Genomic DNA, 25,475 nt, shown 5'->3' with positions numbered 1-25,475 from the left:
TTGTTTTGGCAGGATTTATTCTCATCCCTAAATGCTCTTGGAATGAAGAGACAGTTAATATTGAATCATGCATTGGGCCAGAAATCACATACATTTCACATTGGATCAGAATAGTGGATTTACTTCCCTGAAATACATCAAAGAAGCAAAATAAAATCTTAGGACAATTTTTAGCTTCAGGACAATGTCAATTCCAGATTTTATTTAATTACTTGAATTTACACTCTTAACAATTGGGGATGGAATTCATGTATCAGGCTTGTCAAGGAACCTGCTCTGCCCGAGAAAAGCTTCACCTAGAGTGTGGTGGGTAATGTGTACGGAGTGGATGCTAAAGTAGGATAACATCGAACGGGCGCCATGGACACAGTGGGGGAAAGGGCCTGTTACCACATTGCATCTCGGAGCTAAAGTAAGCTGCTCTTCCTCACAGCCCTTACCCTCATCTAGTCTCTACAACAGGAAGTACCTTTTTTCCCCTTCAACTCACATTTCCTGCCGTGTTCCCTGCACTAGTCGGCTTTCACCTGCAGCCGCTCTTTCATCAGCCTCACGTCTCTCTCACTCTCAGTGGTATTTGTGGTCAGAGAACGTCTCTCAGGTTACAGCTTTCTTCACACCCGCCTTTTTCTCCCCCCTTATCATTCCCACCATTCCTTCCAAATCCCCAGCACATTTTCGCTATTCCTCCCCAAACTCTAATTCCAACTGTTGTCCATTGAAAGCCAGGAACTAACTATCTCTGAGGAAATCATATCCCACTCTCTTGCACGCTAGTCTTTTCACAGCCATTGTTCGCTTAAGTGATTTCCCAGAAGCTAGAGGTCAATCATTATAATTTCTTCTCTCTTGATCTGTTTTAATATATAAATTGCTAATTCTTGCCCCATTACCTGATGTTGCTCACTACATTCATCATCTGACAAACACTTTCTTAGATCTGAAAGTCTCCCTCATACAATTTAGTTTCGAGTTACAGCAGGAAAGCAGGTCCTTCGGCCCACCAAGTCCATGCTGATCACCAATCACCGCTCACACCAGTTCTATGTTATCCCACATTCTCATCCATTCCCTACACACAGGGGCATTTACAGGGGCCAATTAACCTACAAACCTGCATGTGAGAGGAGACTTGAGCACTCAGACGAAACCCACATGGTTTGCTAATCGAGTCCACAGCACAAGATTAGAAATTGTTCAGCCGGAGCTGAACACACTTCTCGGCATCTGCATTCAATGGGGTCTTGCGCTTCTTGTGCGTAGTGGTGGACAGATTGGTGGAAACAGGGCCGCGACGTGAACGCTCTTTCCTTGACCCCACCACATGGTTACAGGGAGTTTAGATTAGTTTACAGTTGCAGCATGGAAACAGGCCTTTTGGCTCATCAAGTTCACACTGACCATCAATCACCTGCTCACACTAGTTCTATGTTACCCGGCATTCTCATCCACTGTTTACATGCTAGGGGCAATTCACAGAGGTCATTTAACGAACAAATCCGTGGGCCTTTGGAATATGGCAGGGAAGCGGAACACCCAGAGAAAACTTGTGCGGTCACAGCAAGAACGTGCAAACTCCACAAAGACAGACACCAGCCGAGGTCAGGATCGAACCTGGGACTCTACCAGCTGCACCACAGTGTAGGAAGTTGGAAACTGAAACTGTGCAATTTATTCCAACTAAAATGTCATAAAAGTGATTTTTAAATGCATTTTGAAAAATTCTACTTGCAAAAGTATCTGCCTTAATAATTAATGACTGTTGTTCCCCTTATTTTTATGATGGAAATCTGCAGATCGAATGACAGTTGAGGAGAGGAAAATCGGTTGTCTTGCAGCTTTAGATGGCGTGCTGTTTACAAGAAATACGGCAACCCTTAACTGCTAACCACAAGTGCACACAGCAGACCCGGGTTCAGTTCAAACCAATTGGGTGACGAAGTGCTGAAGGTTTAATGTTTCGCCTCCAGCGTTACTGTGAGCAGGCTTTTCACAGGCAGATCTCTGTCAGTTAGACTGGAGAATGGGCAGCAACAGCAGTAAGTTGTGCTGCAGCAAACCGAGAAAGAAGGTAAGCTTCAAGCCCCTTTGCTCTGGGAACTTTATACCAGTTGAGGATGCAAGACAAACAATTGTGTTGTTCGTTTAGTAGAACGCACCTCTCGTTTTCACTTCTCCCAATTAAGTGACCAGTGAGTGGGAAACTTCTGAGAAGTTTTTAAAAACTCACTTCTATCTGGCTGTTATCTGTATAAGTAAATGTGTAGACCCACCCGCCCGACTTCTGAGGGCCATACACACAAAAGGATATGGTGTGCTGGCTGCAAAATTTAATGTCGAGTTTCTAAATGTAAATTACAAGTTGAAAACTGCAAGTGCATCAACGATGGTTAACAAACTGTTTTACATTCATTTGAAATGCATTTTTTTTTTTTGGGGCAATTTATAACATATATTCTGTGCTTTACTCCCACTTAGTTACTGACAGTTGAAGGGGTTTTAAATGTGAGTCAAACATTGGCTGTTCAGGTTTCTGTTTGCAAAACGTGGCTTAGAGTGCAGATGGCAATGCGGGCGCGCTGAGTATGACTAGAGGGGCCGAATGCACCGAACTCTGCAGACGGATCAAAAGAAAAGCACGTGCATTGCTGAAGAGATAGTGACTGAAATGTAGTTCCTACGGTTGAGATAGTGACTGAAATGTAGTTCCTTTTGAACTGTCATTGAGATGTTTCTTGCATAGATGTTTAGTTTATTATTGTCACGTGTACTGAGGTACAGTGAAAAGGTTTTTCTTGCGTGCTATCCAGTCAGCAAAAAGGCGAGACATGATTACAATCCAGCCGTCCACAGTGTAGTCCCAGATATTGGGCTTCATCATACTAATTATTTAGGTCGTGGCTCATAAAATTATAGGAGGCATAGATAGGGCAGACAGTTCATTTTTCCCAAGGTGGAAATTTCAAGGAGGGCATAGCTTCAAGGTGAGAGGGACAAGGTTTAAAGGAGATAAGTGGAATTATTTTTTTTAAGATGATGGTGTGTACCTGGAACATGCTGCCAGGGGTGATGGTGGAGGCAGATGCAATACTGGTGTTAAAGGTTTGTAGATTGGCGCAGGGAATGGAGGGATATGGTTGGCACAGTGGCGAACAGAAGTGAGGCAGTGGTAGAGTTGCCGCCTTAGTGCCAGAGACCCAGGTTCAATCCTGACTATGGGTGCTGTCTGTATGGAGTTTGCATGCTTTCCCATGAGTTTTCTCCAGGTGCTCCAATTTTCTCTCACACCCCAAAGACATGTAGGTTAATTGGCTTCTGTAAATTGTCCATTGTGTGTAGGATAGAGCGAGTGCGCAGGTGATCGCTAATTGGCGTGGGCTGAAGGGCCTGTTCCTCTGAACTAAAACTAAACGTGCCTTTGTTCAGTCGAAGGGTGGTGAATCTGGAATTCATTGCCACAGAAGGCTGTGGAGGCCAAGTCAATGGATATTTTTAAGGGGGAGATTGCTAGATTCTTAATTAGTATGTGTGTCGGGGGTTATGGAAAGAATGGGGTTGAGTGGGAAAGATAGATCAGCCATGGCCGAGTAGACCTGATGGGCCGAATGGCCTAATTCTGCACCTGGAACCTGAGCTAAAATAAGATTAATTTAACTTGGCATCATATTTGCAACAGGCATTGTGGACTGAAGTGCCTGTTGCTGTGCTGTACATTTCTATGTTCTATGTACAAGCAAATCTCCTACTCTTTTCATAAGCAGAAGAAAATTATTGACCGTGAAAAATAGAGAATGATGGGGTGTAGTATCAGAAGCAAATGGGATCAAGAATGAAAGTTGCTCTAGTAACCTCTGGGAATAGATGGAGATAAAGCAACAATTTTGCATTTGTAATCCCAAGTTTGAACCAATTATTCCATCCAAACATTCAATATAAACCAAATATATTGTATAAAGATTTAACTTTGTGCTGAAGCAATATTGCTGGAGTGCTTATTTTTCTTTTACTTTTGGACTTTCCGGTACCAGCAAGTGTTTGCCCCTTGGTCCTTGACAACCTCATTGGTCACTTCAATGTTATTTACTCCTCTCTGAGTTCTCTAAAGTTAGGAACTTGTTCAAATGCAAACAGAAAGTGTTGGAAAAATTGACCTCGCCAGGGAATGTGCGCAGAAGTATAGGTTCTAGGCTGCTAAAGTGTTTAATGTTCAAAAAACTGAAACCATTGTCTTTGAGTCTTAAAGCACCATTTCCAGCCAACAATTCCATTCTGTGTGCAGACAGATACCTCAAACAGATTCGGATAGCTCACAGATCTGGCAATATATTATTTTGGGCCACATGATTGTATTGTCACTAAGACCTTTGATTTCTACATCCATCACCTTATCCATACCCTGTCCTACAGCTTGTTTTCCAGTGTAGCCCTGTTGCTTCCAAATGACTAGTTCATGAAATAACTTAGGATGAATGTGCAGAGTCCTTTTCCCAGCATTGGGGAATCAAGAACTAGACAGCATAAGTTTAAGATGAGGCTGAACATGTTTAATAGGAACCTGAGCAACAACTTTTTCCACTCAGAGGGTGGTTGGTGTAAGAGGAAGTGGTTGAGGCAGGTTCAATAACAACATTTAAAATACATTTGGATTGGAGTTGTTTTGAGGTATATGGCCCAGTTGCAGGCAAATGAAACTTAGTTAGATGTGGAATCTGGGTCAGCATGGACATGTTGGTCTGAAGGGCCTGATTGCATGCTGCAACTCAATAAAAATGTTGGCTCTAGTTCAAACTGTTGCAGGCTAGCATCAATCCTCTCTTCATAAGCTTGAAGGACAGAACTGCCAGTGTCCAAACTTGCACCTGTCATCCTTGTGCTTGCTAATTTCCATTGCTTACCAGTTAAGTAATGGTCAGTTCTAAAATTCTCGCCCTGGTTTTCTAATTTCTCTATGGTCCTTCCATTTCTCTGAACATATTTAGCTGTTTTACCCTCTTGGATATCATTGTGCTAAATTCCCAAGTTTAATCTCTACTCTATTGAGGGTTATGCTTTTAACTGCCCTAATCCTCTCTTAATGTCTCTTCTCCCCCACCCCCCACCCCCCCCCCACCTACCCTTTCTTGCTTCAAGATGTTTTTACCCAGTTATTCACGCTGATAACTCCTAATATAGCATTGTACCAGTTTGTTTGACAATTAATGCTCTAGTGAGCGTCTCTAATTTTGAAGCTGTTGTCACTGGGCTCTCTTGTCTAGTCTCCCACCTTTCAGCATACATATACTTGATTCTATAGAACAGCACCACGGCATTACTATTAGAGTTGCTGCCTTACAGTTCCCGCGACCTGGTTCTCAATCCTGACCCTTGGAACTGTCTACATGAAGTTTGCACGTTCTTTATTCTAAATACATTCCTGTGTTCCATATCCATGTAGGTTGGAAGGATAATAGGCCATTGTATATTGCTGTTAGTGTGCAGGCAAGTGGCCGAATCGGAGGAGATGGGGTTGATGGGAATATGGGGAGCAATAAATGAGATGAGTTAAAATGGATGTGGTAGTGAAAAATGAGCAGCCAAAGAGCTTGTTTCTGTTCTGTGTGACCTATGACTTTATGACTCTCAATCTCACATACCTGATACTTTCAGTGTAATTGGCTGGTTGCATGTATCAGCATTAGTCCAATGGTGTGAGAACCCAGCATTGTTTTAAGCTAGCCTGTGCTTCCTAATCTCGCTGGTATTATGGCTCTTCTGAATATTTTTGTGTGGAAGATTCAACTGTAGCTGACCCTCAAAGATTATGACTTGTTGGCTGATGGTTCAATGGCTCTTTATTATCACTTTACCAAGGTACGGTGAAATTCTTTTTGCATACAGATCAGTAAGGTTATTGCCATCCTACCATTAATATAAGTACATTAGGTACAATTCCCGGTTTAAGTACAGAATGCATACAAAACAGCCCACTGAGTCCATATATGCAAGTTGCTAGGATTTGGTGCTAATTTCAAAGTCCCGGCTGCATAAAGGCCCGTTGCAGCTGTTGCTTCTGACTGGATGGTCCAACAAACCATTGTCACTCTCCTCGCCATCTTCAGCCTTAGCGCTCCAGAGACATCTCCCGCAGCCGACCTCTAGTTTAATACAGGTGTCAGTGGTTAAAGGGTGAAGGCAGGAGAATGGGGTTAGGAGGGAGAGATGGTTTAGCCATGATTGAATGGCGGAGTAGGGTCGAATGGTATAATTCTGCTCCTACCACTTATGAAGTTATGACCTTGAGGGCACAGTCAGACACCGGTTCTTATCGGCCCTTTGTTCTAATGCCCATCGCCAACTCCCTTCACCTTACTCCCTGATTCCTGGTCTCTGGGGATGAGTAGGAGCCGGGCTTGGCAGCTTCCCCACTCCAGGTGGGTTCCTGGCTTCTCAGCGGGCGAGCAAGACATTCGGTTGCGGTATGGCCATGGCCTGCGGGGACTTCTGGCGTGCGTAGTCAGTCGGAGGGTGTGGTACGGGTACAAAACAAATTGGGCTAATTCTTAACCAGGGGCTAATGTAAAAAAGGAACAATTTGCAAATAGGGTGTTGAGGGTAAGAACAGCACATAGACACATAAAGCTGGCATAACTCAGCGGGACAGGCAGTATCTCTGGAGAAAAGGAATAGGTGATTATTCGTGTCGAGACCCTTCTTCCGACTGAGAGTCAGGGGAAATGGAAACGAGAGATATAGACGATGATATGGAACAAATGAATGAAAGATATGCAAAACAAGTAATGATGATCAAGGAAAGGATGAGCCCACAATGATCCGATGTTGGCTGTGGGCTAGGCGTTAACGAGTTATCCAGATCGTGAAACTAGTACGATGACTAGGGTGGGGAAGAGATGGAGAGAAAGGGAGGATTCAAGGGTTACTTGTAGTAAGAGAAATCTATACTGTTACTGCTGGATTGTAAGCTGGCCAAGCGAAATAAGAGGTGCTGTTCCTCCAATTTGCATTTGGCCTCACTGAAGGAGGCCCAGGACTGAAAGGTCCAACAGTCCTTTCAGGTTAGGCAGAGGTTCATTTGCATCTCCTCCAACCTCATCTACTGTATCCACTGTTCCAGGTGTGGATTCCTATATATCGGCGAGATCAAGCGTAGACTGGGCGATTGTTTCGCTGATCACCCTCGCTCTTTCTGGCTTGGCCCACCTGACCTCCTGGTTGCCAGACACTTTAACTTCCCTTCCCATTCCCATACTGACCTTTCTGGCATTGGCCTCCTCCATAAAGTTTGACGTCATTGGAAAACTCTGCTATTCTTTTGTGTAGGAAGGAACTGCAGATGCTGCTTTGTTCCAGGGATGCTGCCTGACCCGCTTGTTACTCTAGCACTTTGTATCTTGTCTTCTATTAAAACTTGGATTGTACAAGATAAACGGCATAGCTTCAGTAGACAGAAAATGTTGTCCTATGGGAAATACACCGAATACCAAAGTAGGCGTCAATACCCCACATGAGTATCCTTCCGCTTAATTTCCTTTATCTCGCTCTTATTTCATGTTTGCAAATCTATCGTTCAATTCCTTAACTAGCTTCCACTGCTAGTCTCATAACATCTCTACTATTTGCCTCCACAAATGGCACTCTAACTCTGTTATACTGGGGCCAATTGTACCATTCTGAGTACGGAAACAAGCTGTGATTTCTGGATCAAAACCCAGCTTTAATTAAGAAAAAATTAAGATAATTGGATACGCAGGAAATTGTAGATGTTGGAATTTTGAACAAATCACAAAGTGCTGGAGTAACTCATCGGGTCATGCACCATCTGTGGAGGAAATGCACGGCTGGCGTTTCTGTTCAGGACCCTTTTTATTTTTAATAAAGTTGAGCTCGGTCCCCCATTTTTCCACAAGACTATATTTAAGAGGGAGTTAGATGTGGCCCTTGTGGCTAAAGCGATCAGGAGGTATGGAGAGAAGGCAGGTACGGGATACTGAGTTGGATGATCAGCCATGATCATATTGAATGGCGGTGCAGGCTCGAAGGGCCGAATGGCCTACTCCTGCACATGTTTTCTATGTCTATGTCTAAGACGGCAGATTGCTGAAAATGTCTACAGCCTTCTTGTTCATCTTGTGCAATCCAAGCATGCATGGAAGATATAATTCAGTGACTTGGGATTTCTCGTGTCAGAACAACCTGCCCATGGGTGGAGATGAAAACCTTTTATAAAGCAGCTACAAAGAACCAGACACCTTGACAAAGAGCTCAGGTATACTTCAAACATGAAGCCACCATATGTACACAATAAAGTGAAACCTGCTTTGCACACTGGGCAATTCCTTAGCACACAAAAAAAAATGGGTGTATTTTAACAGATTTCCTGCAGGTGGTTGTATGCTGAAAGCGTGTAGTTAATGTCGTAAGCTAATGTTTTTACTGCAGCAGAGCTGTGGTCAATGAAGGGAACAGAAGTAGGCGTTACAGCCATCAAACCAGCTCCAATTCTCATTTACTTCACAACGGATTGAAAATCAAGGCTTTAATAAATCTTGTATAATCATTTTTTAAGAAGTTATAAAGCAGGAAGCAGGCCTTGAACTGAACCTTTGATATCTCTGATGCATTGCCTACACGTTTAACAAAAAAAACATATCCTCCCACACAAACTCTCCATCAAAAGTTACCACAATTGAAGCTGACATCTAGTATGAAATCAGAAATGGATTTCTCACCTGACTAGATTCAATTTCCACAGTTTTACATCCAGGTTATCAGAATATCATGTCCCACCTTAGAGAAAAAAACTACTTGCTGGTGGTAAAACTGGTTTTCATGAATATTACCTCAGACTTCACATTGCCTTTACAGCTAATACATGTGGTTGGAAAGCAGAATGAATAATCTGTTGTCACAAATGTTTTAAACTGGAGCTGTGCAAACGGTGCATATGAAGCAACACCACACTCCATAAAACCACAAGTGTCAATATTTTTTTGGTTTCCAGGCAATTACTTTTCTGTTACTTCTATTGAGTTCTTATCATGTTAGTGCACATTTCTGCTTTGCGATTCAGTTGCTGCATTGGAATTATGTCAAGGGCCCCATAGTAATGGGTCTTCCGTTGGTGGAAATTGGCACCTTTTGTAATTCCACGGAGAATTGGACCTGGGCTTCTCTCCAGAAAAGAGCTGAAGCCACTGACTTGATGTCGAGTATCATCTGGAATCAAAAGAATGTTACAGCATGGAAGGAGCCAATTCAGCTCTTCGAGTCGTTGGCAACTTCATGCAAGATTAAATCGGCAGATCCCATCCTCTGTACCGTTTAAGTTTTCCAGGTTTGCAATAGTCATGAATGCAGATCCATTGCTGAGGCTTCAGCTCCAGAAGAGTGCAAAAAGATTATAAAGTACGGTGAAAATTCAGAAATCTGTGTCAAAGCTTTAATATGGTATTTGTGGGGCAAGAAGAGAGCACAGGTTTGGCCCCCACTAGACTTGCACAGGAACAGATCCTTCAGCACAAAATATCTGTGCTGAATATGATGCCAAGACCAACTCTTATCTACTTGCACATATTCCATATCCATCCACTCCTTGCATATCCATGTGCCTATCTAAAAGTCTCTTAAAGGCATTTATCATATCTGCCTCCGCCACCTCCTGCTGATCTTTAATCATCTGTTCACACTAGTTCCCACTTTCACATCCACTCCTTACACACGAGTGGCAATTTACAGAGGTTAATTAACCTACAAACCCAAATGTCTATGGGATGTGGGAGGGAGTTGGAGCACTTGGAAGAAACCCACATGGTCACAAGGAGAACGTGTAAACCCCACATAAATGGCACTCGATGGCAGGATTGGGCCTGGTCTCTGGAGCTGTGAGACGGCAGCTTTAAGGGCCTGTCCCACTTGGGCGACCTAATCCGCGAGTTCAGGCGAGTTTGCCCTCGACTCGTACTTGCAGCACGGTCGACACGAGGTTGTAGGAGGTCTTCATAACTCTCCTTCATGCTCGAGAGTGGTCTCCGCGTACTCGGGGCCTCAGCTAGGTCGCGGCGGTTTTTTCAATATGTTAAAAAATGCCCGCAAGTAAAAAAAAAGGTCGCCATGGAAAGAATCGATACTTTTTTTTACTCGTAGGTTTAGAATCATAGAATCATAGAAAGTAGGTGCGAGAGTAGACCATCAGGTCCGTCGAGCCCGCACCGCCATTCACTCATGGCTGAACACTAAACAGACACACTCACCCACAAACAGTAGACACAAGACACAGAACACAAGACACTACCCTCCCCTCTATACCGCTATCACCCCTCTCCACCCCAAGAACCGCGTGATCTCCTGGGGGAGGCAAAAAACCGGATAAAAACCCAGGTCCAATTCGGGAAAAAAATCCGGGAAATTCCTCTCCGACCCCAATCCAGGCGATCGACACTTGTCCAGGAGATCACTCAGGTCTACTATACTAACCATACCTAGGCCCATATCCCTGCCTTCTCCCCGTAGCCCCTTATCCCCTTGGCAGCTAAAAAACCATCTATTTTTGACTTAAATAAATTTAACGTTTCTGCTTCCACTGCTCCCTGGGGCAGTGAACTCCACAAACTAACCACCCTCTGGGTGAAGAAGCTCTTCCTCATCTCAGTTTTAAAAGAGCCCCCCCTCACTCTGCAACTATGTCCCCTAGTTCTAGCCTCCCCGATCATTGGGAACATCCTCGGTGCATCCACCCGATCAAGGCCCCTCACGATCTTATACGTTTCAATGAGATCGCCTCTCATTCTTCTAAACTCCAAAGAGTAGAGTCCCAGCTTACTTAACCTTTCCTCATATGTCAATCCCCTCATTGCAGGAATTAATCTTGTAAACCTTCGCTGCACTGCCTCCAGGGCTAGTACATCCTTTCTTAAGTATGGACCCCAGAACTGTACACAGTATTCCAAATGTGGTCTCACTAATACCGTGTACAGCGCATTTAGATAAAGCACTTTCAGATGATTTTTACTACCCTTCCTTCCGTTTTTGCCCCTTTTACATCTAGAGCTTTATCTTCACACATTCTGGATCCTCCTGTCACATTTTGATTTTCCGCTTCCCTAGCCTCCCTTAGCTCACTATACCCTTACTAAATCACTGCACCTTTAACCAAAAAGCAGAAATGCTAACCTGAGGTTGCACCCAATCAGCTGCTTCCTCTAGTCTGCTCCCACCAATCAGCGGCTTCCCCAGAAACCCTCCCTATGGAGTGTGGAACGTCACGGGATTTGGTAAGCTCCGACCCTCCACCGCTGTCTCCAACGGTCCTGGGTCTCCGCGAGAACAAGCCCCGTGCCCGATTCAAGCCCTCACCGCTCCGACCCTCCACCAGCTGTCTCCAACGGTCCTGGGTCTCCGCGAGAACAAGCCCCGTGCCCGATTCAAGCCCTCACCGCTCCGACCCTCCACCGCTGTCTCCAACGGTCCTGGGTCTCCGCGAGAAACAAGCCCCGTGCCCGATTCAAGCCCTCACCGCTCCGACCCTCCACCGCTGTCTCCAACGGTCCTGGGTCTCCGCGAGAACAAGCCCCGTGCCCGATTCAAGCCCTCACCGCTCCGACCCTCCACCGCTGTCTCCAACGGTCCTGGGTCTCTGTGAGAACAAGCCCCGTGCCCGATTCAAGCCCTCACCGCTCCGACCCTCCACCGCTGTCTCCAACGGTCCTGGGTCTCCGCGAGAACAAGCCCCGTGCCCGATTCAAGCCCTCACCGCTCCGACCCTCCACCGCTGTCTCCAACGGTCCTGGGTCTCCGCGAGAACAAGCCCCGTGCCCGATTCAAGCCCTCACCGCTCTGACCCTCCACCGCTGTCTCCAACGGTCCTGGGTCTCCGCGAGAAACAAGCCCCGTGCCCGATTCAAGCCCTCACCGCTCCGACCCTCCACCGCTGTCTCCAACGGTCCTGGGTCTCCGCGAGAACAAGCCCCGTGCCCGATTCAAGCCCTCACCGCTCCGACCCTCCACCGCTGTCTCCAACGGTCCTGGGTCTCCGCGAGAACAAGCCCCGTGCCCGATTCAAGCCCTCACCGCTCCGACCCTCCACCGCTGTCTCCAACGGTCCGTTTGTAGTACGTCCTAGTAGGTCGGCATGTTAGTCGTAGGTAATCGAGGGTAGTCGAAGGTAGTCGTAGATATTCATCATGGTCGAAGGAAGTCGTCTTCACTCTCCACTATTCAGTGTCCCATTTTCCCAAAGTTAGTCGTAGCTAATCGAAGGAGGTCTACATAGTCAAAGGAGGTTTTCAACGTGACATTTTTTCAAACTCTTCTAAACTCGCCAATTAGGTCGCCCAAGTGAGACAGCAGCTTTACCCGCTGTGCCACTGTGCTGCACATCCTCCTTGGACATCCTGTTCAAGAATTCTCCTTAACTTTATTATCCTCTTTTGCTGTCCTTCTTTAATGCCATCTTGCCTCTTACAAACACCCAGCTATAATTACTTTAGCAATCAACTAAAGATTCCTGTTACTATAGATACCCTCGTGGGCAAACATTGAGAACAGAATACATTGAATGCATGGTATCCTTCTGAGGGTATTACCACACACCCACCACTCTTTATGTGATAAAGTTACCCCTCGGGTTCCTATTTAATCTTCTCCCCCACCCCCCACCTTAAACCTATGTCCTCTGGTTCTCTATTTCCCCCCTAATCTGGGCAAGAGACTCTGTGTGTCTACCCAATCTATTCCTCTTATGATTATGTACACAATCATTTATTTGCATTGGGTCTTTGTAACTTGGCAATGTATGTTCCTATTGTTTGTATCCAAGTCGTATGGGATAAATGCTCGGTACACATTGCAGTTGAAGTGCATGTAATATATGTTATTAATAGAATTAAAGGAGCTTAGCAGAGAATTTGGGGAACAACCCATGTCATCTTAGCGACAGAGTCAATTGCTGTGGGCATGAGAGAGTTAGAGGGGGGCACAGGTTTTGACAGATAGCCCAAGTGGATGGGGTGGAGCTTGATCCCGATGCACTTTAGAGAACTTGAGCTTTAAATTGGTCAGACAGGTGCTGAATATGGTACTGAATAGTGGAACCAATGTGAAGAAATTAAACAGAAATGGTTTTAAAATATTCAGTATGTTGGCTCTGTGGCAAGGAAGTTAATGTTTTAAATATCAAAAAGTGAAAAATATAAGATGTTGGAGAAGCAAAATGAAAACATTTGCTGGAAATATTCCGTTGATCAGGTTGCATCCGTGGAGAGAAGCCGTCAAAGTTTTGGGTTGATCTTTCTTCAGAGCTGGGAAGAGTTAAAACAAGTGTTGCAATGGAGAAAGGGATTGTGGAGGAGAGCGATGGGGAATCAAGCAACTGGGTGGAAGAGAGCAAAGTTTAAATAATGCAAGAGATGATTGACCAAGATGGAAAAGGACGGTGAAGGAATAGTGAATAAGGAAAAAGTAGGTGTGGGCATGTGAGAAGGAATGGGGGCACTGGCAATTTGGTGGGGTAAAGGAAATACTCTGAAGGGAAGCATAGACTCGGTGGGTCAATGTAATGAAATAAGATGAATTTGGAGATGGTCAAAATAGTGGAGGAAGACTAATGATTTCTAATTACCTCAAGGAACGTACAAATAATAAAAATGTAAAGCCTGGAACTGCTGGATTATCTAATATTGTTGACCACAATTCTGAGTCCACCAGTCCTACTGACTATCTGACTATGCAGTATTCTTCTGACTCTGCAGTATTCTGCACAGTCATAAGATGAGTTCAAGAAAATTGCTCTGTGTGGGTGTTTCTGAGCTTTCAGTAGTGAAATATGTTTTATTAAACAAACCAGTGGTACTTCTTCTAAAGGTCTTTTAAAGATCCTTTTTTAGTCATGAAGCAGAGTTTCTGCTCTGCTTTAATGAAGAACGAAGCAATTTTAATAATAGCAACTTCTCTAAAGAGGTCTGAATATTTGCCAGCATGAGAAAATAAATCATAGATTATAAAGTTCACTGCAGTGTAAAACCTCCATTGTAATCAGTATGACTGCACAAACATCAGGAGAATGGTTTAATTTTTATTCTTGGTGTGCAAATACCTTAGATTTGCAACTATAGATCAACTAGAAAAGGTTTAGAGGGATACGGGACAAGTTTAGATGGGACATCTTAGTCGTCATGGATTGAAGGGCCTGTTTCCCTGCTCTATGATTCTCAGTAATTAATGTCAACATCTCTATCCATCTTTGACCAAGCCATTGACCTTGAGCAAGTTGATTCAAAATAGTTTTGTGCTGCTGATTCAAGTTAAGTTTGGATGTATTTATATTCTCTCCAAGGTCCTTGACAAACCTGGTCTCAGCATTGCGGTGGTCATGTCTCTATCAGATGGTCTTTTTCTATATAATTCTATGCCATCTATTTCTTCATTCCCTATTGTTGTAGTTTACATACATCTCATTTTTGTAGAGCTTTGTTGCAGTTCATAAATTGAGTGACAAATCAGTTCCTATATCAGGCAAAATAGAGACCAATTCATTTTCAAGAAAAAGTGATTGCATTGATAACTGGATTTCAGCCTGTTTGTAGGACACTTGGTCTGTTGAGTCCATTACAGTCCAATGTAAGACTAATGCAGCTAGTCGCATCCCATGTAATCCCCAGACCCATTCTTTCCTTTCAGATATTTATCTGTCTCCCTTTGATTATCACAATTGAATTCCTATTTGTCCTTGACAATAATGTAAACATTTGCTGCATAACATTTTGCTCCTGTCCCTTCTGGTTCTTTTGCCAATCATCTTTATTCCATGTCCCCTGGATTTTTGACCCTTCTGTAACTGGAAACACTTTTTTCCTTCTCTGTTTGAAATATACCTTTTATGATTTTAAGTTTATTTAATCAAATGCCTTCTTTGCCTCATCTGTTCCTCAGCTCTTCCTGCCTATTTGCACATGTAAATTCACTTTAAATAATTTTAGTAAAACCCCTGCACCCTCTCTGAACTCCTACAGTGAATCGTATACAGTTAACTCCCTGAACAGCACAGTGGTGATGCTGGTCGAGCCCCTGCTCACAGTTCCAGAGACTGGTTCAATCCTGTCCTTGGGTGCTGTCTGTGTGGAGTTTGCGCATTCTCCTTGTGACCGCGTGGTTTTCCTGCTGTTATACTAAATATCTCTATTTATAACCCATGTTCCCGTAGCCTCCCCTGTCACATTTAAGGAGCCATGTACATATACCAGTAGATCTCTCTTTGCACTCATTTCAGAATAATGCCTTTCCCATTTCCCCCATTGTATAACACTCTGCATTACTTGGCTTTAAAGTTTATCTGCCCCAGTCTGTCCATTCCACCAACTTGCTTGTATCTCCAGGAAGTTGTATGCCTCTAAATCTCCTTACAGTCTATCGTTATGTTCCACGCAGTGCACTACACCTCCAAATTTTGAGTGAAATGCAAATCTGGAAATCTTCATGACACATCATTCGGAAGCCATGCTGTAAAACACATTTTGCATTCCATATATTTTACACAGTTAACAATATTTCCATCGACATCCCTCTCTGTTACTTCAATTAAACTCAGGCAAACGTTGACAGAAGGAAGCTGGAAAAGAGGTGGGGGCAGGACAAAGCCTGGTAAGTGATAGCTGCTCTGCTGCAAAACCTCCTCCAAGTAATGTCGCCCCATCACTAGCCAGCCTATGTCCAACCCCCTCCTCTCTTCCACCTTTCTTTCTCTTCCCCCCCCCCCCCCCCCCCAGCCCACTGCAATCCATCTGAAGATGTCCCAACCCAAAACGTCACCAATACCTAAACACCACAAATGTTGCCTAACCTGCTGAGTTACTCTAACACTTTGATTTATTTATTTTTTGTTCAGGATTCCAGTATCTGCATTGCCTCATGTCTGCATGGTTATGGTTATTGACTTGATGTAAATTAATACTCCCTGGACGTTTAGAATTTGCTCATACATTTCCACCAGCGATTTCACAAGCCCTTTTTATACATATAACAGTGTTGACAGGCAGGACTAGTTGTCAGAAGTGAATATCATGCTTGAGTTTACACCTGGCAGGAGAGCACTTCTTACTGAATGCAACTGCCCACGGCATAAAACCTACCATTGGCCGGGCATGTACCTTCCAAGTTAAAGCTGTTCCACTGGACTCTTGCCATGTCCTCACTGATCTTGTCCAAATGGAATTCAACAATCTGACCCGCTGGCAGGTTTAGCATGATGCTGCCACAGGCCAATGATGCCAGCAATAAAGATACTCGCAGAATGCTGCCTGGATTAGAGGTTATTGGCTGTGAGAAGAGGTTGTGCAGACTTGCATTGTTTCTCTGGAATACCAGAGGCTTTGAGAAGACCTGATAGAAGTATTAAAATTATGAGGCATAGAAAGGATAGACGGTCCAAACCTATTTCTCGGGGTGGAATCGTCAAAGACTAGAATGTGTAGGATTAAAGTGAAATAGGCAAAATTTAAAGGATTTGTGCAGGGCAGGTTTTTTTTTTTTTTTTTTACATGGGTGGTGAGTGCCTGGACCCCTGTGCCTTGGGTGGTGGTGAAGCAGATTAAATTGTGGTGTTCAAGAGGCTTTTGTATGCAGGGAATGGAGGAAAATGAATCGTGTGCAGGCAGATGAGATTAGTTTATCTTGGCAGCATATTCGGCACAGACATTGTGGGCTGAAGGGCCCCTGTTCCTGTGCTGAACTGCATTATGTTCCATGTTCTAACACCACCTTCTTTTGTTTATCGCCCTTACCAGGCCACCAAATGAAGAGCTTTTCAGCTTCACATCATTTCTGATAACTGATTTATTATTATTATTATTATTGGAGAATGCCAGTTAGTACACACTGAGGCCGTAGGAACATAGCAGAAGGCCACAAGAGGAATGCACACACACCAGTCTCTCTGCCAACGCCCGCCCATTGGCTCCATCTACACTTCAAGCCGCCTCAAGAAAGCAGCCAACATAATGATGGTTCACTCGCAACCTGGTTATTCTCCCTCAGGCAGACGCTACAAAAGTTTGAAAGCTTGTGAACTGCTTCTTCCCCGTGTTTACCAGCCTTGCAAAAGCCGGGGTACAGATCTGATCTCTCAACGTACCTTATTGTGAAGCTTGCATTTTTCTTTTTTCTTTTTTGGAAGAAATAATAATTACTGTACCTGCCTCTAGCCCTTCGTCCATATATCCACCACCCTTTATCCTTGAACACACGGTACTCTAAAGGTTGTGTTAAGGGGTATAGAAGAGCAAGCCACACTCAAACATCAGGTTGTTATGAAACAATGAAGGGATAACGGGCAGATGGGCCCCAAGAAATACACTTGGTCATCCTGGTCACAAAAGAGCATTGTTTTGATTGCCCAGAGACCTCTTCAAAGAACCTGTCGACCTGGTTCCCAAACCAGTTGCTTCCCACTCACACTACAACATCAAATGTTTTTTGGGTATTCTTTGAACATAGTGCATGCATCTTGGGGCTTTATTTAGGCTTGCCCATCTGCTGCTAAATATCAGGCGGGTGCCAAAAGGTCAAATTCCAAACTGACAGGTAACCTCCTTTATTCCTAACTAGCCTTTTCCTTGGGAGGGCCAGAAGAGGTTACAATTTGACCCATTGTTTAGAGTTCACAGTTACAACAGAGCCAGAGAGTGAATTCAGTCGAGCGGCTGCGGTTGTGAAGGTTACCGGGAGTTGTTGCTACTTTTCTCCTCTGTTTTGATTTTTCACAGCGTCAGTGCCTGGTGGGTTTTAATGTGAGTGCCGTGGGTTTAGCGGTTATCCTGTTTGGGTTGATGCAGCTTCATCGTAAGCAGGGACCTTGGTCACTGGCAATGTGTTAAGCAGTTCAAGGAATTCAAGGCATTCACTTGGCTCAACCTTCAGTCATGATAATATTGAGATTCATCATGTGGTCAGGCATAAAGTAAAGAAATATTTTGAAGGTTGAAGTGTTTTCTTGGCCATCATCCCACACTTCTTTATAATAGGATTTGATTTATCTGTAAGTCTGATAAATATGGAGAATTGAGCCTTCCCTGATGTGATATTTAACCACTGCACACCCATTCTGCCCTTGCAGGCAAGCAGAGGGATTGTATCATAGTCATACAGCATGGGAGTGGGCCCTTCAGCCCATCCTGCCCATGCTGACCAAGATATCCCATTTAGCTCGTAGGACTAATGGAATCAAGAGATATGAGGGAAAAGCAGGAACAGGGTGCTGATGTTGGATGATCACCCATGATCATATTGAATGGCTCGAAGGGCCTACTCCTGTACCTTTTTTTTTCTCTGTTTCAATTTACACTAGTCCCACATGCCTGTGTTTTGCTCGTATCGCTTTAAACCTTTCCGATCCATGTACCTGTCCAACTGTCTTTTAAATATTTTTAAATACTTTATACATTGGAGAATAGTGATATAAATAACTAAGGCAAGATGATAGATTGTAGTTACAAAGAGAGGAAAATAGTCTGTAGGGAGGAAGGTAATTCTCGAGCTTGATACAGGGACAATGCTTTCCCCTAGATGAAAAACATTGAACCAGAGTTCATCGTCTCGAAATTAAAGGACAAGATATTTGGGACAGAAATATGCAGGCATTTATTCATCCACAGATTGGTGGATCCTTGGAATTCTCTAATTCGGAGGACCATTGAACTTATATGCAATAAAAATCAATAGTTTTCTGGGTATGATGAGAATCTTGAGATATTGCAGGAAAACAGAACCATGGTAGATCAGTCATGATTTCAATGTGGTGAGGCCTAAAGGAGCCACATGACCTGCTCCTGCTCCTAATTCTAGTTCCTATTATTGTTCATTGCTGACTCTTGCTGCCTGTTGCAGATAAGTCGGAGTAAATTATTCTTTCAGATACTGCAAGGTACAAGGGATGAGTAACCCTGTTTATTTTTGATCTGAACAGAAAGAAGCTTCACCAGAACACAAGGAGGTTTCTCAAGAATTAACAGCACTTCAAAGCGATGGTGGTAAGAAACCAGACAATTAAGCCAATTGATAGTGTCATCATGATGTTGTGTGGTGGAATAGGTTTGAAGGGCTGAGTGGCCTTGTTCTAATTATTAAACTTCATGCTTTTAATTTAATAAACCGTATCTCGAACAGTAAAATTGAATCGGATTCAAGACTATTTTGACTAGTCAAATGATGATAATTGGTGACCTTGTGATTTTTTTTTTTGATTGAAATTGATTCAATGATGTTGTTTGTGAAATATCGACCAGTGAAACAAAATGGGTCTAGATGGAGTCTGAAGAAGGGTTCTGACCCAAAACGTCACCTGTTCCTTTACTTCGGAGATGCTGCCTGACCTGTTAAGTTACTCGTGTTTAAGAATGAACTGCAGATGCTGGAAAATCGAAGGTAGACAAAAATGCTGGAGAAACTCGGCGGGTGAGGCAGCATCTATGGAGCGAAGGAAATAGGCAACATTTCGGGTCTGAAGAAGGGTTTCGACCCAAAACGTTGCCTATTTCCTTCGCTCCATAGATGCTGCCTCACCCGCTGAGTTTTTCTAGCATTTCTGTCTACCTGCTAAGTTACACACAAAATGATGGAGTATCTTAGGTTTGGATTGAACTGTCCATATATTGTACAACTCTGTCACCCCTAGTGCTGTTGGCCTGCGTTACAGTATTAGATTTGTCCCTTTTAAGCCAGTTGGATTAAGCCACCTTACTCACATATATAATACTAAATAGTTTGTCTTGCATTCTGCAGAGCCCAAGTATATCCTTCCCTGCCCCTCCCTGGTGTTAGATTACCAATGCACTCTCCTGTAATGTTAGATTACATATGTTTCCAGAGTTTGGGGCACATGATACTGACTCCACCATTTCCCTTGCAATCTAAACTGGTTGGGCAATCCTGGTTCAGTACAGGAGGGTTGACTCCTTGTGAAGGAAGGAAGAGCAGAGGCTGGTTTAAATTGAAGATGGATGAACTGAAGATGTGCCACACAAGGATTCTTCCAAAGATAGACACAAAAAGCTGGAGTAACTCAACGGTCAGGCAGCATCTCTGGAGAGAAGGAATACGTGACGTTTCAGGTCGAGATCCTTCTTCGACCTGAAACATCGCCTATTCCTATTCTCCAGATGCTGCCTGACCCGCTGAGTTACTCCAGCTTTTTGTGCATCTTTGGTAGAATCCTTGTGTTGCACAGCAGAAGACAGACAGACTCCTCCTTTGTCAGTGCACGGGAGATCCACACAGAGTAATATTGTGAAGATGAATTATTTATCTGTCTAAGGAATTAGAAACGGTGAGCCAGATCATGCAGATGGGTGTCCACCCATGACTTCCCCGCAGCTTGAGGCTGCATTGCGTGCTGCTAACTGTACAATGGGCCTGTCAAACTCCTGACTATGTTTGACAGACCAGCCCTCCCTACTGCCTCAGCAATCATTGGCCATGTGACCAGCCTTTCCCCTTTGAAACCTTTAACCTCACTCAGCTTCGTCCCTTTTTTGGAGTTAGGAGGTGGTGACTTTAGAGACACAGTGAGGAAACAGGCCCTTCGGCCCAATGAGTCTGCAATCCCCTGTACACTAGCACTATCCAACGCACTAGCACCAATTTACAATTCACAGAAGCCAGTTAACCTATAAACCTTTTTGTCTTTGGAGTGTGGGGGGAAAACCAGAGCACCCCGAGAAAACCCACGTGATCACAGAGAGCACGTACAAACTCCGTACAGAAAGCACCCGTAGTCGGGATCGAACCCGGCGCTGTAAGGCAGCAACTCTACCATTGCACCACTATGCTGCCCTCATAGTGAACCTCTCCACACTTGGGAAAAAAACGAAACAGCTCAGAGACGTCACCAGGGGTTTCCTTTCCAATCAACTCTGGGGAGGAAAAGAATGGAAATTTGAAAATGTTTATGTTTTTTCAAAAGAATTGGGACCAGCTACAGTCTTAATTTGTAGAAACAAAGAACTGCAGGTGTTGGTTCGAGTGAAAAAGGATCCCGACCTAAAACATCACCCTCTCGTGTTCTCCAAAGATGCTGCCTGACCTCCTGAGTTACTCCAGTACTTTGTGTCTTTTAATTGCTTACCCAAATTATCTCTGCCTTGATGGCTGGTATTTTGAGGAAATAATCAATTAATGGTGTGGTGTATCATATACTGTGTAAAAGTTCAGAAGTGATAGGAGCATTAATTCGGCCTAATCTGGCAATCACGTCACTTACACACAACCACACCCCCCAACCAAACACCAACACCCCCCCCACCTTCCTCAACCCCCCCCCCCCCCCCCCCCCCCCCCCCCCAAGAATTAGGCTTTTCGGCCCATCAAGTCTCCCCCCCCCCCCCCCTTCCCCTCCCCATAAATTCTGGCACCTCTACTAATTAAGAATCTATCTATCTCTGCCTTAAAAATATCCACTAACTTGGCCTCCACAGTCTTCTGTGGCAAAGAATTCCTCAGATTCACCACCCTCTGACTAAAGAAATTCCTCCTCATCTTCCTAAAGGAACGTCCTTTAATTCTGAGGTTATGACCTCCCACTAGTGGAAACATCAGGAGATGCTATTTTCCAGTGGAATGATCAGGGACTGTCTCCGGTGGACAATCTCAGCAACTGATAGACCACTCTGCCCATCAGGCCACCTCCTGACCAGCGAGCAATTCCTGGCAGTAACTTCATTCTCTGAGCTTCCACTCAATGGTCCAATTCAATGAAGGAGCAGGAGAAAGGCATGACAGATTACTACCAGAGGATAATTAATAACAGATAGCCCCATTGGACTAACTGATAGGCACTTCATTCATTTTGCAAAGCAACGTAATTCATAGCTGACTAACTGTAGCACCAAACTGTATTGCATTGAGCCTGGAGCGGTACCATGTTAGAAATGTAAGCCTTTGGCACTCATTCTTTCTCTCACTATCATAATAGATTGCAACATGACATCAAACTCACTGCATGTGTAGCTTGCAGTAATGTTTCACAGCAGTTACCCTCTAAGCCAGTGATATCCACTGAAGTGACAAAACTGCCACGAAACGATTACAATAGACAATAGGTGCAGGAGTAGGCCATTTGGCCCTTCGAGCCAGCACCACCATTCAATGTGATCCTGGCTGATCATCCCCAATCAGTACCCCATTCCTGCCTTCTCCCCATATCCCCTGATTCCGCTATTTTTAAGAGCCCCATCTAGCTCTCTCTTGAAAGCATCCAGAGAGCCTGCCTCCACTGCCCTCTGAGGCAGAGAATTCCACAGACTCACCACTCTCTGTGAGAAAAAGTGTTTCCTCGTCTCCGTTCTAAATGGATTGCTCCTTATTCTTAAACTGGCCTCTGGTTCTGGACTTCCCCAACATCGGGAACACGTTTCCTGCCTCTAGCGTGTCCAAGCCCTTAACAATCTTTTATGTTTCGATGAGATACCCTCTCATCCTTCTAAACTCCAGAGTGTACAAGCCCAGCTGCTCCTTTCTCTCAGCATATGACAGTCCCATCATCCCTGGAATTAACCTTGTAAACCTACGCTGCACTCCCTCAATAGCAAGAATGTTCTTCCTCAAATTATGGGACCAAAACTGCACACAATACTCCAGGTGTGGTCTCACTAGGGCTCCGTACAACTGCAGAAGGACCTCTTTGCTCCTATATTCGATTCCTCTTGTTATAAAGGTCAACATGCCATTCGCTTTCTTCACTGCCTGCTGTACCCGCACGCTTACTTTCATAGACTGATGTACAAGGACCCCCAGATCCCGTTGTACTTCCCCTTTTCCCAACTTGACGCCATTTAGATAGTAATCTGCCTTCCTGTTTTTGCTACCAAAGTGGATAACCTCACATTTACCCGCATTAAACTTCTTCTGCCATGCATCTGCCCACTCCCCCAACCTGTCTAAGTCACTCTACATTCTCATAGCATCCTCCTCACAGTTCACACTGCCACTCAGCTTTGTGTCATCTTCAAATTTGCTAGTGTTACTTTGAATCCCTTCATCCAAATCACTGATGTATATTGTAAATAGCTGCGGTCCCAACATCGAGCCTTTCGGTAACCGACTAGTCACTGCCTGCCTTTCTGAAAGGGACCAGTTAATCCCTACTCTTTGTTTCCTGTCTGGCAACCACTTCTCTATCCATGTCAGCACTCTACCCCCAATACCATGTGACCTAATTTTGCCCACTAATCTCCTATGTGGAACCTTATCAAATGCTTTCTGAAAGTCCAGGTACACTACATCCACTGGCTCTTCCATTTCCATTTTCCTAGTTACATCTTCAATAAATTCCAGAAGACTAGTCAAGCATGATTTCCTCTTTGTAAATCCATGCTGACTCGGACTGATCCTGTTACTGCTATCCAAATGTGCGGCTATCTCATCTTTTATAATTGACTCCAGCATCTTCCCCACCACCAGGCTAACTGGTCTATAATTCCCCGTTTTCTCTCCCCCGCTTTTCTTAAAAAGTGGGTTAACATTAACTACCCTCCAATCCACTGATCCTGAGTCTATAGAACATTGGAAAATTATCACCAATGCATCCACAATTTCTAGAGTCACTTCCTTAAGTAACCTGGGATGCAGACCATCAGGCCCTGGGGATTTATCAGCCTTCAGTCCCATCAGTCTATCCAACACCATTTTCCTGCCTAATGTGGATTTCCTTCAGTTCCTCTGTCACAGTTATTGCTGCAGTTATCTGAACTTGAATAAACTTGAGAAAAATTAATGATTGTTGTGATTATGAAATTAAAATAAATGTCGGCAGGTTTGATAGAGTGCGTTAAAGATTTGAACATAGAACAAACAGTACAGCATCAACACAGGCCCTTTGGCCCACACTGTGTCGATCATAATGGAAAATTAAATTAACCACCTCTGCCTGCACATTATCCATATCATTCTGTTCAAAAGGGAACTGCAGATGCTGGAATATCGAAGGTACACAAAATTGCTGGGGAAACTCAGCGGGTGCAGCAGCATCTATGGAGCGAAGGAAATAGGCGACGTTTCGGGCCGAAACCCTTCTTCAGACAGGGTTTCGGCCCGAAACGTCGCCTATTTCCTTCGCTCCATAGATGCTGCTGCACCCGCTGAGTTTCCCCAGCAATTTTGTGTACCATCCATATCATTCTGTTCCCTGCATGTTCATGTGTCTGCCCAAATGCCACTGAAACATCACTATTGTCTGCTTTCACCACCCTCTCTGGCAGCATTTCCAGGCCCCGTCACACTTTGTGTTTAACAAATCTTGCCTCGCACATGTCCATTTAAACTTTCCTCCTCTCATTTTAAAGCCATGCCACCTAGTAGTTGCTGTTTAAATGGTTCTTTATTGTCATGTATGCACTGCACAGTGAAATACTTTTTGCCTAGCTTTCACATGCACAAGTCGCCTTCATTTGGAGCCATTTACACAAAGAAAAAAGTCCAAGTCAGGTCCACGTGCTGGATATGCTGGAGTGCCCTCAATCCAGTAGCTGTAGCAGGGCCTCCTCTGTTGCGCTTGGCCCCCAAACTGACCTCCCTTTCATCGCTCAGCAGCCGTGGTGTACTAAGCAACTCCTGCAGCCGACCTTGAAGGCACTGGAGGCAAAACCCCGGTCCCTCTCCTACTGGCCCACTCCCGCTTCAATTCCAGATTCCAGGGCAGAGCTCAGTGGCATCCCAGCTTCCCTTGCAGGCAGCGGCCCACTGGGTCCTTCTTCACGGTGGCTAGGCCGGCCTGCCGCCACACATGGCCACGGGGGGTCCGCCTTCATTTGCGATCGTTTCCTTCCCTTGGGGCTCCCCACACCCCCACCAAGCGCAGCCTCTCATCTCCAGGGTCTTCCAATGCCAACTCCATGCTAAAATCTCTACCCTGAGAAAAAGACTCTGACTCTCTGCCCCATCTATGCCCCGTGTAATTTTATAAACCTCTCTCCTCAGCATCCGAAAAAAACAATCCAAGTTGTCCACCTCCCCTTTCTTGCTAATGCCCTTAATTACAGGCACCGTCCTGGTGAACCTCTTCAGCACCTTCTTCAGTGTCCCCATATCCTTCCTGTACTGTGGAAACCAGAACTGCAAACAATGCTCCAAATGTGGCCTAACCATAGTTTGATACAGCTGCAGCATGACTTGGTGACGTTTCTACTCAATGCTCCAAATTCCTGACCTTTGTACACAATGCCCTGTTGTGGATGTGGATGAGTGCATGGAGTAAAAGTTCATGGGTTTAAAAAGGGAACAAAGTAAAGAGCCTCAGAAGGATGGGGAAATGTCAATGTCAACATAGCAGAATATAGTAAAGTTGGTGTCTTGCCCTTGACTTCATTTCTCCATTGAGTTTGTGGGAAGATGTGTGAAGGAGTTGCTTGGGTGCTCTCTCATCAAAGGATGGATGGAAATGAATGGTAAATTCCCAACTGGGCAGTTGCTGTGCCAGAGCAGGACCAGACAAGGAAGAT

General features: G+C 44.5%; 1 protein-coding gene across 2 annotated transcripts in view; it reads left to right on the top strand.

Annotated features, from left to right (window-relative positions):
- The first annotated feature begins 1,916 nt into the window (after positions 1-1,916).
- ccdc69 (coiled-coil domain containing 69) overlaps positions 1,917-25,475 on the top strand; it is a 44,353-nt gene continuing 20,794 nt past the window's right edge. For both annotated transcript variants that reach the window (XM_033029906.1, XM_033029905.1), the window contains exons 1-2: positions 1,917-2,071; positions 18,950-19,013. In XM_033029906.1, the coding sequence (XP_032885797.1) occupies positions 2,024-2,071; positions 18,950-19,013 (112 nt within the window). In that variant the 5' untranslated portion in view covers positions 1,917-2,023. The remainder of the gene's footprint in view (positions 2,072-18,949; positions 19,014-25,475) is intronic.

The sequence above is a fragment of the Amblyraja radiata genome, chromosome 11 (genome assembly GCF_010909765.2).
Source record: "Amblyraja radiata isolate CabotCenter1 chromosome 11, sAmbRad1.1.pri, whole genome shotgun sequence".
Classification (NCBI taxonomy): domain Eukaryota; kingdom Metazoa; phylum Chordata; class Chondrichthyes; order Rajiformes; family Rajidae; genus Amblyraja; species Amblyraja radiata.
This window is presented reverse-complemented; position numbering and strand designations above follow the sequence as displayed.